The sequence below is a fragment of the Arabidopsis lyrata genome (genome assembly GCF_000004255.2).
Source record: "Arabidopsis lyrata subsp. lyrata unplaced genomic scaffold ARALYscaffold_1, whole genome shotgun sequence".
Lineage (NCBI taxonomy): Eukaryota > Viridiplantae > Streptophyta > Magnoliopsida > Brassicales > Brassicaceae > Arabidopsis > Arabidopsis lyrata.
In genome coordinates, this window is record NW_003302555.1 from 15,999,523 (window position 1) to 16,012,711 (window position 13,189).

General features: G+C 35.8%; 3 protein-coding genes across 3 annotated transcripts; all 3 read left to right on the forward strand.

The window, feature by feature from the left end:
* The first annotated feature begins 2,709 nt into the window (after positions 1-2,709).
* On the forward strand, positions 2,710-5,494 carry LOC9329874 (NAC domain-containing protein 16). Its single transcript, XM_021012832.1, has 5 exons — positions 2,710-3,127; positions 3,373-3,650; positions 3,734-4,033; positions 4,162-4,759; positions 4,971-5,494. Exons 1-5 carry the CDS (start codon positions 2,941-2,943, stop codon positions 5,327-5,329), a joined length of 1,722 nt encoding a protein of 573 aa, XP_020868491.1. The 5' UTR covers positions 2,710-2,940; the 3' UTR covers positions 5,330-5,494.
* Positions 5,495-7,121: 1,627 nt separating this feature from the next.
* Positions 7,122-9,754, forward strand: LOC9327144 (NAC domain-containing protein 17). The gene is given in 5 exon segments (XM_021012834.1): positions 7,122-7,611; positions 7,720-8,279; positions 8,401-8,728; positions 8,731-8,970; positions 9,210-9,754. Coding segments are annotated over 5 exon segments (1,677 nt in total). The 5' UTR covers positions 7,122-7,424; the 3' UTR covers positions 9,572-9,754.
* Positions 9,755-11,113: 1,359 nt separating this feature from the next.
* On the forward strand, positions 11,114-12,533 carry LOC9327145 (uncharacterized oxidoreductase At4g09670). The gene is made up of 2 exons (XM_002891037.2): positions 11,114-11,704; positions 11,791-12,533. The coding sequence occupies exons 1-2, from the start codon at positions 11,237-11,239 to the stop codon at positions 12,379-12,381; spliced, it is 1,059 nt and encodes a 352-aa protein (XP_002891083.1). The 5' UTR covers positions 11,114-11,236; the 3' UTR covers positions 12,382-12,533.
* Positions 12,534-13,189: the final 656 nt, after the last annotated feature.

Sequence of the window (13,189 nt, forward strand, 5' to 3'; positions counted from 1 at the left end):
CAACTAATAAAACAAAAATTTATATTTACATAGTATGAAATAAGTACATTGAAAATTTAAAAAAAAAAAAAAAATTCTTACTTATGCCTAATAATTCAGGCTGGGCATTCAATTCTTCATTGTTTTCCATTAGCTCTTATTCCAAAGATTGATATTCTATGAATCATAAAGCAAGAAAAGCATCAAAATCTTGTTTGTTAAGCTTACACTTATTAACGGGGAAAATATAATTATCTTTCCATACAAAATATTAAACCATTTTTATATCTCATATGATTTTGAGTAAAAAATTTAAATTTAGGATTTAAAAATCAGGCAGACAACAATAGTTTAATCATTCATTATTTTCATTATATATAAATAAGGAAAAGATATACTTCATATTTTCTTTTAACAAATGTATATCAATAAAGAAGTTTGAGTATTTTAAGCCTTTCCCCAATATAAAACTGTTTATATGTTAGATAAAAGAAAAAAAATTAGAATTTATGAATCCTTAGACAATAAGATATCATTATAAGCTTAAAGAATTAGCATATAACCTATGTTTAATGATTTTATGAGTGGTTCTTGATATTGCTTAAAGCTACTAAACGAATACCTTTTGTTTCTCCAATGATCTTGATTTTTCTTTCTTTTTTTATGATGGATTTTGATGTATACAACAGGCATGTATTTATAGGGAACTAAGACCTCATTAAGTTACCAAAAAAAGATATAGAAAATAAAGCTACCATATTACACGAAAGAAATTAATTTATGTGGAAAAATTACGAACCTACTAAAGTTGTTTAATAAGTTTTACTAAAAAATTTAGGGTTGTAGATTATTATTTTTGACTCGATAAAAAGGTAACTTCATAAATATTGATTTTATTGAATGATATATTGAAGGAAACTTCGTAATTATTCATTTTATTGAATGATATATACATATATATCCAAGTATGCAAGCCGGCTCTTTAAGATATTAAGGCCACAAGCCCATTTTTTTTTTGGCCTACTATACATTACTTTTTTTGAAAAAGACTTGAAAAACAGGAAAAAAATGAAATGGGGATTCGATCCCTTGACCCTTGGAAGAGTAACTCTTAGTCTTAACCAGTAGAACCAATGAAACTTTCAGAAAAAAATGGCCGAATATCAACTATATAATTTGGAGGCCACAAGCAGATGCTTCATCTGCCTGTGTCAAGGGCCGGCTCTGCAAGTATGCTTTATCCTTTACCTTGACGATTTGCACTTAAGCTTGTTTGATGTTTCCTTAGACTAACATTTACATGTCCATCCGGCATATTCACTTTAAGTACCAATCGTGTCCAACCGTGAAATCGGCCGCTTACCCTGATCAACACTCCTCTGCTGAACTATCACAACCCCTTCCTTCTTGAACCCAGTGAACATAATACGGCAAAGCAAAAATTCTTTGTACTTTGCCATAAACTTTCAACATGCTGTTTATTTTTTTTCAAACACAAGTTTCGTTTGGTAACACACATTGTGACGAATTGATGTTTGCTAATGCAATTCGGCAAGAGGTCCTAATCAAATTTTTGCATAATATATGTTTAACAAAACCTAAAACGCATGATTTATGTTTTCGTCTAAGAAATAATAGTAAAAATTTAGTATGCAAATAAGTGGAAGTATTACTGTTTATTTCATGATAAATTATTTTTTTCTTTATTTTACCTATAAAAATTAACAATTGTAGGATTTTTTTTTGCTTATAATGAAAAATATGTCACTTTCCAAAATAATATTTAAAACTTTCACAACTTCTAAGCACTTCTAATATACTTTCAATACTTTTATCAAATATTAAATAATATATATTAAAACTTACTAAAATATTACTAAATATAAATATAAATATATATATATATATATATAATTAATGTAATATTAAATTATGTTATCTCACACAACGTATTCAATCACATAGAATGGGGCTTTTGCAAAAATGCCACTTTTTCAATGCCACTTTTCAAAAATACCTTTTTTAAAAACTTTATAAAAAATGCTCTTAAAAATATAAGATTTACCCAAATATGTATGTAATATTATTAAAACATACCCAAATTACATTTCTGTGTATCTAAAATCTTATAAATACTTTATAAATACCTTATAAATGTATTTTAAATACCTTTAAAAACCTCTAAAACATCTTGTAAAACCTTTGAAAAAACCTTAAAAATCCTTTAAAATAACTTGTAAAACCTTTTAAAACACCTTATAAACCTTATAAATACTTGGATCGAGTCTTCAAGTAGTAGTTACAATCCATAAGTACCTTATAAACCTAATAAAACTTTATAAAAATTTCAGATTTAAAAAGGAGCATTTTTTAAAATGGACATCTAAAAAGAGCATTTTTGAAAAGGGGCACACCAAAAGGGGTATTTTTAACAATTTCCCCTAAATGTTAAGTGAATTATTCTACAAACTTTTATAATCCAAGTTTTCACTCTACAATTTTTAGTATATAATTTAACTTTATTTTATACGATTATATGCGATTATGTGATGTTGATATAAGTTTGAAAAGTAGTAGTGAGTGGATTTCAACCTTTTCTTCTTTCTAACAACAAACAACTACTAAAAATCAAATAAATAAATAAATGTCGGCCCCTTGGGCGTATTCCAAAAGCCCAGTAAGATTCTCGGAAACTTCGTTAGTCAGAAAATAAAAGCTGACACATAATAATCCCAAAATCATTCTTTTGACTCAATCCAAAATCTTTCTCCTTTATCTATATCTCTCTCGCCGATCAAAAACCCTAGAATTTTCAATTCTCGCTCGCCGCGGTTTCTTCCATTGTTATGTACGTTTGATCTCGTTGTCTCCACTGAAAGAGACGAAGAGAGAAAGAAGGTTTTAGGTTGTGTTCTGTTTTTAAGGGTTTACTTCTCGTTGACCCGATCGATTGTTACGGAGATGGTTGATTCTTCTCCTGATTCGTGTTTCAAAGCTGGTAAGTTTAGCGCTCCAGGTTTTCGATTTCACCCGACTGATGAAGAGCTTGTGGTTTATTATCTTAAGAGGAAGATCTGTTGTAGAAAACTTAGAATCAACGCCATTGGTGTCGTTGATGTTTACAAAGTCGATCCTTCTGAATTGCCTGGTAATTTCATCGTCTTTTTTTCGTTACTCGATTTCGATTTTGATTCATGTTACTTTGATCAATTGGTTTTGGTGGTTGATGATTTGTTGAGTATATGACAAGGAACCGTCTTTTATACACTATCGAATTTGGATCGATGATTTTGACGATCTTGACTCTCATTTATGCTCCAATGATTTCATTTTAAGCTGTTTCGTATAGTTCACGATGTTGGAATTAGTTGTCTAACACATTGAATGCAACAGGTCTATCGATGTTGAAGACGGGAGATCGACAGTGGTTCTTTTTCACTCCAAGGAATAGGAAGTATCCAAACGCAGCTAGGTCAAGCAGAGGTACTGCTACTGGGTATTGGAAGGCAACGGGAAAGGATCGAGTCATTGAGTACAATTCCAGATCGGTTGGACTCAAGAAGACTCTTGTTTTCTATAGAGGTCGGGCTCCTAATGGTGAGCGAACTGACTGGGTGATGCACGAGTACACGATGGATGAAGAAGAGCTTGGGAGATGTAAGAACGCCAAGGTAGTATTATAGCCAAAACGTATCCGTTGGTCTTTTAGATTTATTTGTCGATAACTAATCTGTCTTTCTTCTTTTTTCTTTAGGAGTATTATGCTCTTTATAAGCTGTACAAGAAAAGTGGGGCTGGTCCCAAAAATGGTGAACAGTATGGTGCTCCGTTTCAAGAAGAAGAATGGGTTGATAGTGATAGTGAAGACGCAGATAATGTTGCTGCACCGGAGTATCCTGTGGTTCGTTATGAGAACAGTTGTCGTGTGGATGATACTAAATTTTGCAGTCCTGTCAATCTTCAGTTAGAGGATATCGAGAAGCTTCTCAATGAAGTCCCAGATGCACCCGGGGTTAACTCAAGACAATTCAATGAGTTTGTTGGTGTTCCGCAGGTTAGTTTCTCCTCTCTTGCAATGAGGAATATGGTTTCTCTACCAACGTATTGGCTTAGGATTTTCTTTTTGTTTCCTTCGCTTATTCTGTTGTGCTTCTTTCACTAAATGGATACTTGTACTTGCAGGGTAATAGCGCAGAAGTGATAGAAAGCACATTGCTGAATAATTCTTCTGGAGAGTTTCTTGACCCCCGGAAAATTGGAGTGTTCTTGCCAAATGGCCAGCCATACAACAGGCACTCGAGTTTTCAGTCCCAACTGAAGTCAGCAAACTCATTTGAGGCTACCTCTGGTATGGCACCTCTTCTAGATTTTGAGAAGGAGGAGGACTACATTGAAATGGATGATCTTCTGATCCCTGAACTCGGAGCTTCTCTAACTGAGAAATCCACAGAGTTCTTGAGACATGGTGAATTTGGTGATGTTAATGAATATGACCAATTGTTCCATGACATTCCCGTGTCTTTGGATGACCCTGTTTTTCAGGGAACTTCTACAAATCTGTCTTCTCTGAGTAATTTTACTAATAACACATCAGACCAGAGACAGCAATACCTTAATCAACAGTTTCAGTACCAGGCCCCTGAGAACCAGCTGAATAACTTCATGTATCCTAGTACCACTATTAATCAGTTCACTGACAATATGTGGTTTAAAGATGATCAGGCTGCTCTCTTTGTTCAACCACAATCTTCTTCTGGAGCATTCGCTTCACAGTCAACAGGTACTTAAAGTCTTAAACTCATGCTCATCTCAGAGCATTCACTTATGTTGTCTGCCAAGTTATTTCCCACGAAGCATTTGTTTTCGAATTGAACCAAGACATGTATATGATACTCTGTTTTTTTGTTAATATCAAACCCTCTTGTTAAGATCTTGAAACATAATAACCAATGGCCTTTTTACTGATACTTTGTGAATACCAATTTGCTTAGGTGTGATGCCTGAGTCTATGAATCCCACTATGAGTGTAAATGCCCAAGACAAGGAAGGCCAAAATGGTGGTGGAACAAGGAGCCAGTTCTCATCAGCTCTGTGGGAATTATTGGAATCAATACCATCTACACCAGCCTCGGCCTGTGAAGGTCCTCTTAACCAGAACTTTGTGCGTATGTCTAGCTTCAGCCGGATCAGGTTCAACGGAACGTCAGTGACTAGTAGAAAAGTCACTGTAGCAAAGAAGCGTATCAGTAACAGAGGTTTTCTTCTGTTATCAATAATGGGTGCTTTGTGTGCCATCTTCTGGGTGTTCATAGCCACAGTTGGAGTTTTGGGAAGACCTGTCTTGTCGTGACCTAGACTCTTGTTTCAGGATAAATTAGAAGAAAGCATGATCCTCATTAGTGATCACGGAATTGATATATGAATCTTTGGTTATGTATAGAGTTTAATTCTTAACAAATGGCTTTTTTTTTTCTTCTGGATTCTCTGATGCTTTTGATTGCATATCTTATGGGTTATCATATTAAGCAGCATTAGGAGAGAAGCTAAATCTCAGGTGAAGAGAAAAGACTATAAAAACTATATGGATTGGCCCTTAAGCGTAATCTCCGGTGTTCTCACGACAGAAGAATATTTTGGACCTACAAGAAAAATGCTTAGAGAGAACCCACAAAAAAAAAAAAAAAAAAACCCCTAAGTGAAACTTGAGAGCAAACCCTAATAAGTAGATGTGACTGCGGTGCATCGGTTGGTAATAGAGGCTCGTTCATCCCCTGGTTGCCTAGGTCTCCACCATTCATCCCCTAAAACCTAAATTTTAAAAACTGATTGAACCTCTTGCGTGTCTGACAAGAATTTGAAGATTGTTAACTTTTAAGTTATAAGTCAAAGGTGTTGTCCAGTTTGTGTGGCCACCTGAAGTGAAAGATGGTTGAAAAAAATCCCTTTTTCGCAATGAGATTTTTGATGAACTTTATATTTTTCTCCTACAATTTTAACATATTGACCAATTAGAAAATTAGTGTATCAATAAGAGATAAAATATTAAAAAAAATAATTAATTTATCACAAATAGCACAAAATTAAGTTTTGTTGCCAAATTTAGCACACAATCTCCAAAGTTCCAAAACAGAACAAATTTAATATTAAAAAAAATTAATAGAAACAATTGATGACGTTTCACATGATCGTATTGTAATCGTGATTTCAAATTGTAAATAATTTTTTATTTTACATAATTAAATAATAGTAAAATAGCTATTGTGTGAAATTTGCCGAGTATTTGCTATAATTGTGCATACATAATCGAAGAACATATAATAGAGGTTTTTTGTTTCTTTTTTGGTGTCTTAAAGATTTATCGTGGTGCGGCTCCATATTATAGGCAATAAGGTCGTGTCAGCTTTAGAGGTTGATGGATAAAATATAGCGTCAATTTGTGCATGCAGAGACAAATGGAGGTAGTAAATTAGCTAAGAAACAAAAAGAAATTTTTTTGCCTAGAACTTAGGATAATTTACGTAATAAATGGGTCTAAAGTTTGAAAGAATTACAAAAAAAACCGGTCTAAGATTTTGCTATGCCGTTTACAGAATTCCCTAGTTTTGGGCATTCGGTTATCGGTTTGGTTCTGTTCGTTTTCCGTTCTAAAATTTAATATCCATTATAGTATTTTGAAATTTCGATTCGGTTTCGGTTTTTTCGGTTTTAAAATTTAGTATCAATTCGCTTATTTTGCTTTGGATATTTTTCAGTTGAGTATTTTCAGATTTTTCGGTTATTTTCGAGTATTTTTACTGTTTATATATATTTCAAGTATTTTTGATTATTTGGCCTATAAATAACTAATATATTTTAAAATATAATTGTATTTCGGATATTTCGGTACGGTACCGATTTGATTACGGTTATTTCGGTTATAGAATTTAGTATCTATTCTGTTATTTTCAAATTTTTTGTCCGATTCGATTTTTTTCTTCGGTTTCGGTTCGGTTTATTTTCTCATTCCTAGAATTCACCCCATTCACTGGTCAAGCTTTAAAACACTGTATGATCTTACAATAATGGGCATCTCAAATTAATGGGCTGGTAAAGTGTATTTCGAGCCCAGTAGGTTCTCACAGCAGAAATAGCTGAGACATCTGGTAGCCAACCAAAAAATACCTCAATCTACACAAAAAATCTCATTTCTCGTTTTTTTTCCGTTTTTGTTCTCTCTCCGGCCGATCAAACCCTAGGAGTTCACAATTCGTTCAATCACGGCGGTTGCTCTCACTGTCATGTAGGTTTGATTCATCTTCTCTTCTGGATCTTGAGTGACGAAGAGAAGAGATCTTACGTCTTCTGAGAGAGAGAAAGATTTTCTCCCTCGTTGACCCGATCGGTTCTTTTTTCGTCGCCGGGGATTTTCATTTTTGTTTAGGGATCGGCTCTGATTTGTTACGTAGATGGCGGATTCTTCACCCGATTCGTGTTTCAAAGGAGGCAAATTCAGTGCTCCAGGTTTTCGATTTCACCCGACTGATGAAGAGCTTGTGATGTATTATCTTAAGAGGAAGATTTGTAGGAAGAGGCTTAGAGTTAATGTTATCGGTGTTGTTGATGTTTATAAAATGGATCCTGAAGAATTGCCTGGTAAAAACTTCATCTTTTTTTCGTTTACAAATTACAGTAGCTTGATATTGATCGTTATCGATTTGCTTTTGCGTTATGCTTTAACTGATTTCATTTTGTTTGATACAGGTCAATCGATGTTGAAGACGGGAGATAGACAGTGGTTCTATTTCACTCCAAGGAGTAGGAAGTATCCGAACGCAGCTAGGTCAAGTAGAGGTACTGAAACTGGGTATTGGAAGGCGACCGGGAAGGATCGAGTCATTGAGTACAATTCAAGATCGGTTGGACTCAAGAAGACTCTTGTTTTCTATAGAGGTCGGGCTCCTAATGGTGAGCGGACTGATTGGGTGATGCATGAGTATACTATGGATGAAGATGAACTAGGGAGATGTAAGAACCCTCAGGATTACTATGCTCTTTATAAGTTGTTTAAGAAAAGTGGGGCTGGTCCTAAAAATGGTGAACAGTATGGTGCTCCGTTCCAAGAAGAGGAATGGGTTGATGATGATAATGAAGATGAGAACGCTATTGCTGTACCGGAGCAACCTGTGGTTCGTTATGAAGATACTCGTCGTGTGGATGGGAGGAGACTTTTCAATCCTGTTAGTCTTCAGTTAGAGGATATTGATGAGCTTCTCAATGGAATCCCAAATGCACCTGGGGTTCCTCCAAGATGTATTCCTCAGGTCAGTTTCTTCTCTCTTTAAATGAGGAAGATGGTTTTACTACGAATCTATTGGAGTAGGCCTTATTGAACATGTTCATTTTGTTTTGATTTTCTTACTAATTTGATGATTGTGCTTGCAGGTGAATAGTGAAGAAGAGCTGCAGAGCACATTGATGAATAATTCTGCTAGAGAGTTCTTGCCAAACGATCAGCCATACAACAGGCCTTCAAGTTTTGACTCATTAGAGACCGCTGAGGTCACGTCAGCTCCCAAGACCTCTGGTATAGCACCTCTGGTGTTTGAGAAGGAGGATTACATTGAAATGGATGATCTTCTGATCCCTGAACTTGGAGCTTCTTCAACTGAGAAAGCTGTACAGTTATCGAACCATGGTGGATTCGGCGATTTTGACGAGTTTGACCAATTGTTCCATGATGTTTCCATGTCTTTGGATATGGAACCTATTGATCAGGGACTTCTACGGATCTGTCTTATCCGAGTAATTTTGCTAACAACACATCAGACCAAAAACAGCAATTCCTTTATCAACAGTTCCAGGACCAGACTCCCGAGAACCAGCTGGACAACATCATGGATCCTAGTACAACCCTCGATCAATTCACTAACGATATATGGTTCCAAGATGATCAAGCCATTCTCTTTGATCAACAACAATCTTTTTCTGGAGCATTTGCTTCACCCTCATCAGGTACTTAGACTCGTGCTTGTCTCGGAGCATTCACCTTTTGTTTTCTGCTAAGCTATTTCCACTAAGCACGAATTTCTTTTCTGCATTTGTCTTTGACCTAAACCAAGACATGTATATATATGATACTCGGGCTGTTGTTATTCCTCGATTATCAAACCCTCTTGTTAATATCTAAAAACCTAATAACTTAAGCCTAAGTCTTTCCACTGATACATTGTAAATACTCCTTATTTGCTTAGGTGTGATACCCGATTCCACCAATCCTACTATGAGTGTGAATGCCCAAGGCCAGGAACACCAAAATGGTGGTGGACCAACAAGCCAGTTCTCATCGGCTCTGTGGGCATTAATGGACTCAATACCTTCAACGCCAGCCTCTGCGTGTGAGGGTCCTCTTAACCGAACCTTTGTACGTATGTCTAGCTTCAGCCGTATGAGGTTCAATGGAAAGGCTAATGTAACGCCAGTGACTACTACCATAGCAAAGAAAGGTATCAGAAACAGAGGTTTTCTTCTCTTATCAATCGTGGGTGCCTTGTGTGCCATCTTCTGGGTGTTCATAGCCACAGTTCGAGTCTCAGGTAGAAACGTCTTCTCTTGAAAGACTAGTGGTGGTTTTCTTGAACTCTTAATTACTGGTAAGTTAGAAGAAGAAACCATGATCCACGTTAGTGTTCATGGGATTATTGACCTATTTTAATATATGAATCTTTGAATATGTACAGAGAGTTTGAAAGAGTAAAAGAACAATAATTCGTGATAAAGGAGTTTCTTGTCTTCTCTATTGTCCTTGCTTTTTTCCGCATATCTATCTTCTGGGTTTCAATATTCACAAAGCCTCGCAAGATAAGTTCCAAGAATCAACAGAGACCGTCTTGGTTTGGTTTTATGAAAGCATAATCGTGAAGAGCTTCTGTGTATTCGAGCTCTTGTATTCATCTATGTCTTGAGGTTGTAGATAATTGGTTGTGTTCGAAGATGCAGCTTCAGGCTGACTTCTGGTGATTGTGATCACGATTTGTGGAACTGTTACCACTGAGGAAAGAGAGTAGGATTCGTAGGAATCTGCAACCTTGAGAAACCAGAGAGCAGATTCCGACGACGCAACCAACCGAAGTTTCCTCTGTTCTACTCATGGCAGCTTCCAAAAGAAAGCTTAAAGCTTATCTTCCCCTTCCTCTGTTAGTGATCCCTGAGGCGGTTGCGTTCCATTAGTCGCCGCCACTCTTTTAATGAAGTTTCTAGTTGCCGACACCATACAAATCATGTGAAATTTTATAGCATCATACAAATTAGGTGTTTGTTACGCGCTAATTGTTGAGTAATTTTTTATGTATAAGTGAGAAAAGATTAGAAACAAAATCTGTTTTTTTCTTCTCTTTTTTTTTTTCTTCCATAAATCTAAATTTAAACAACTTGATTTTTTTTAGAACCAAGTTGTATGATGGAATTGGTAAATCCATTTCCATAAATCTAAATGGATTTAAAATTTTAGAACCTAAAAAATAAGAACCGAACCCGATCAAATCGAAAATATCTGAAATTTGATTATATATCCAAAAATATTAACTTTTTTGATAGAATAATCAAAAATATTCGAAATATTAAAAAAATATTTCAGGAAGTAGTCGAATAAACTGATACAGCAGGCCAATGACTGGAATAAGCTAGTACCATAGATTATTAGCTATGGACTACTCCTTAAGCTAGAGGAGACTTGTTTGTCTGGGATAAATTGTCATTTTAGACCCGATTGGAAAGATTGAATTGTAAGCAAGAACATAGACCTGACGAGAAAGACCGACATCTCAGGACCGGTCAACCAGGAGATCCATCGCCAACAGGGGCTCCAGTACAAACAGTAGGGAGGCGGTCAAAAGATGGGCGCTAAATTCCAATACAATAAGGGTCTATCAGTTCAAGTCAGCTGAACAGAGTCCTTGTTTTGTACGCTCTTCCAACCAGAAAACGTCAAAAAATATTAAAAATATCTAAAAAATACTCAAAAATATTCGACTAACCGAAAATATCTGAATAAATCTTAAATTTTAAAACTGAAATAACCAGAACCGAACCGAAATTGTTTCAATTTCTTTCCTAAAATACGGAAAGAATCAGAACCGAATACCCGTAGACCTTAGTCAATATCAACATCTTCAAAATTACTAAAAAAAGGATTTAAAACATAAATAGAAAATTAAGTGACCGAGTCGTATTCTTCTTCACTCTCTCCCTTCTCTTACCGGAGCAAAAAAAATTCAAGCCAATGTCCGGCGATAACCAGATCCGATTCGGACTCTTAACCTGCACAAACATAGTCCGCAAACTCTCTCGAGCCATAAACCTCTCTCCAAACGCTACCATCTCCGCCATAGCCACCACAAGCTCCATCGAAGAAGCAAAATCATTTACTAAATCCAACAATTTCCCTCCGAATACAAAGATTCACATCTCCTACGAATCACTTCTAGAAGATCCCGACGTTGACGCCGTCTATTTCCCTATCCCCACTCGCCTCCACCTCGAGTGGGCTACACGCGCCGCTCGTAAGGGTAAGCATATACTCCTTGATAAGCCAGTTGCTTTAAACGTATCTGAGTTTGATCAGATCGTTGAAGCTTGTGAGGTTAATGGTGTTCAATTTATGGATGGAACTCAGTGGATGCATAATCCTAGAACGTATAAGATTAAGGAATTTGTCAACGATTTTGAGAGTTTTGGTCAGATTAAATCTGTAAGTGTCTATGTTATCAAGAACCTAAATTAGTAACTTAATCTTGTTTCGTGATATTTTGAGTATAGAGCGATGGTCTTATGCAGGTACATAGTTGTTTCTCATTTGCAGCGAATGATGATTTTTTAAAACATGATATTCGTGTAAAGCCTGGTCTTGATGGGCTTGGAGCTCTCGGTGATGCTGGATGGTATACGATCCAAGCGATTCTTCTTGCCAACGACTTTAAACTTCCGAAGACCGTTACTGCTTTACCCGGTTGTGTGTTAAACGATGCGGGAATCGTTCTTTCTTGTGGTGCGTTGTTTGATTGGGAAGAAGGGATAAGTGCAACGATGTACTGTTCTTTCTTGGGGAATTTAACGATGGAGATAACTGCGATTGGTACGAAAGGTACTCTTCGTGTTCATGATTTTGTTATACCATATCGGGAAACCGAGGCTGCGTTTACTACGAGTGCTAGAGGTTGTGTTAGTGAGCATAAAGTTATGACTGAGCTTCCACAAGAGGCGTGTATGGTTATAGAGTTTGCTCGGTTGGTTGGAGAAATCAAAAACAGAGGAGCTAAACCAGATGGGTTTTGGTTGAGCATTAGCCGGAAGACGCAGCTGCTTGTTGATGCCGTGAAAGAGTCGATTGATAGTAACCTTGAACCGGTTTTTCTCTCCGGCCGGTGAAAAAAGAGCTTAGATCAGCTTTGTGGTATCAATGCTTTTAATAGATGAATGGAAATTATGGAATTATATATCATAATTCTACTGATTCTTTGTTACTTACGTTATTAGATTTATATTTGGCCTTCCAAAATGTTAACTCTATCAATTCTCTTGCTAGACCGATCAAAATTTCAATGTAGTTAGTGAAAAATGAGTGTAATAATAAAAAAATAAAAACCGTATACCTTTGCAAACCCCAAAACGAAAATAAAATGAAAACGTACTATTTGCATTTGCTGTTTACGCTTAACCCAACAAAACAAAAGTATTTAAAATGAAAACAGTCTATTTGCATGTTGTATTTTCATATTAAATATTCACAAATGGGAGAAAAAAAAATTAGTTAATTATAGCCAAAATGAGTGTAAACATAAACGCAATTAAACCATAACCACAAATAAAACGCGTTTGTAAATCGCATTGTCCATTTATCTAAAATCATCCGTTTGTAAATCGTGTGGTGGAGTCCACTTGTATATGAAACGGGGTTTATAATAGATATATTAGATTACAACTATCTAACGTCACTTTCCACACGATTTGATTTATATCCGAAAAGGCCGTTTTGACTGTTTTCGGGCAGTGATCGAGTCCCGTTTGGGCAAGAAAATTTTGCCTAACAAAAACTACATCTACCCGAAAACATTACATCTAAAAGTTTTGTTATAAAGTCACTTTACCAGATAGTGTATAATTCAACCAACTTTTCAAACTGGTATGAGTTTTAGTATGTTTTTAGCTGAGATTGACGATTTTAGATGAATTTTAA

Coding starts and splice junctions, on each gene's coding strand:
- LOC9329874 (XM_021012832.1), top strand. CDS start 2,941: ATGGTTGATTCTTCTCCTGATTCGTGTTTCAAAGCTGGTAAGTTTAGC. Junction 3,128..3,372: donor CGATCCTTCTGAATTGCCTG/GTAATTTCATCG, acceptor TGAATGCAACAG/GTCTATCGATGTTGAAGACG. Junction 4,760..4,970: donor ATTCGCTTCACAGTCAACAG/GTACTTAAAGTC, acceptor CAATTTGCTTAG/GTGTGATGCCTGAGTCTATG.
- LOC9327145 (XM_002891037.2), top strand. CDS start 11,237: ATGTCCGGCGATAACCAGATCCGATTCGGACTCTTAACCTGCACAAAC. Junction 11,705..11,790: donor GTTTTGGTCAGATTAAATCT/GTAAGTGTCTAT, acceptor GGTCTTATGCAG/GTACATAGTTGTTTCTCATT.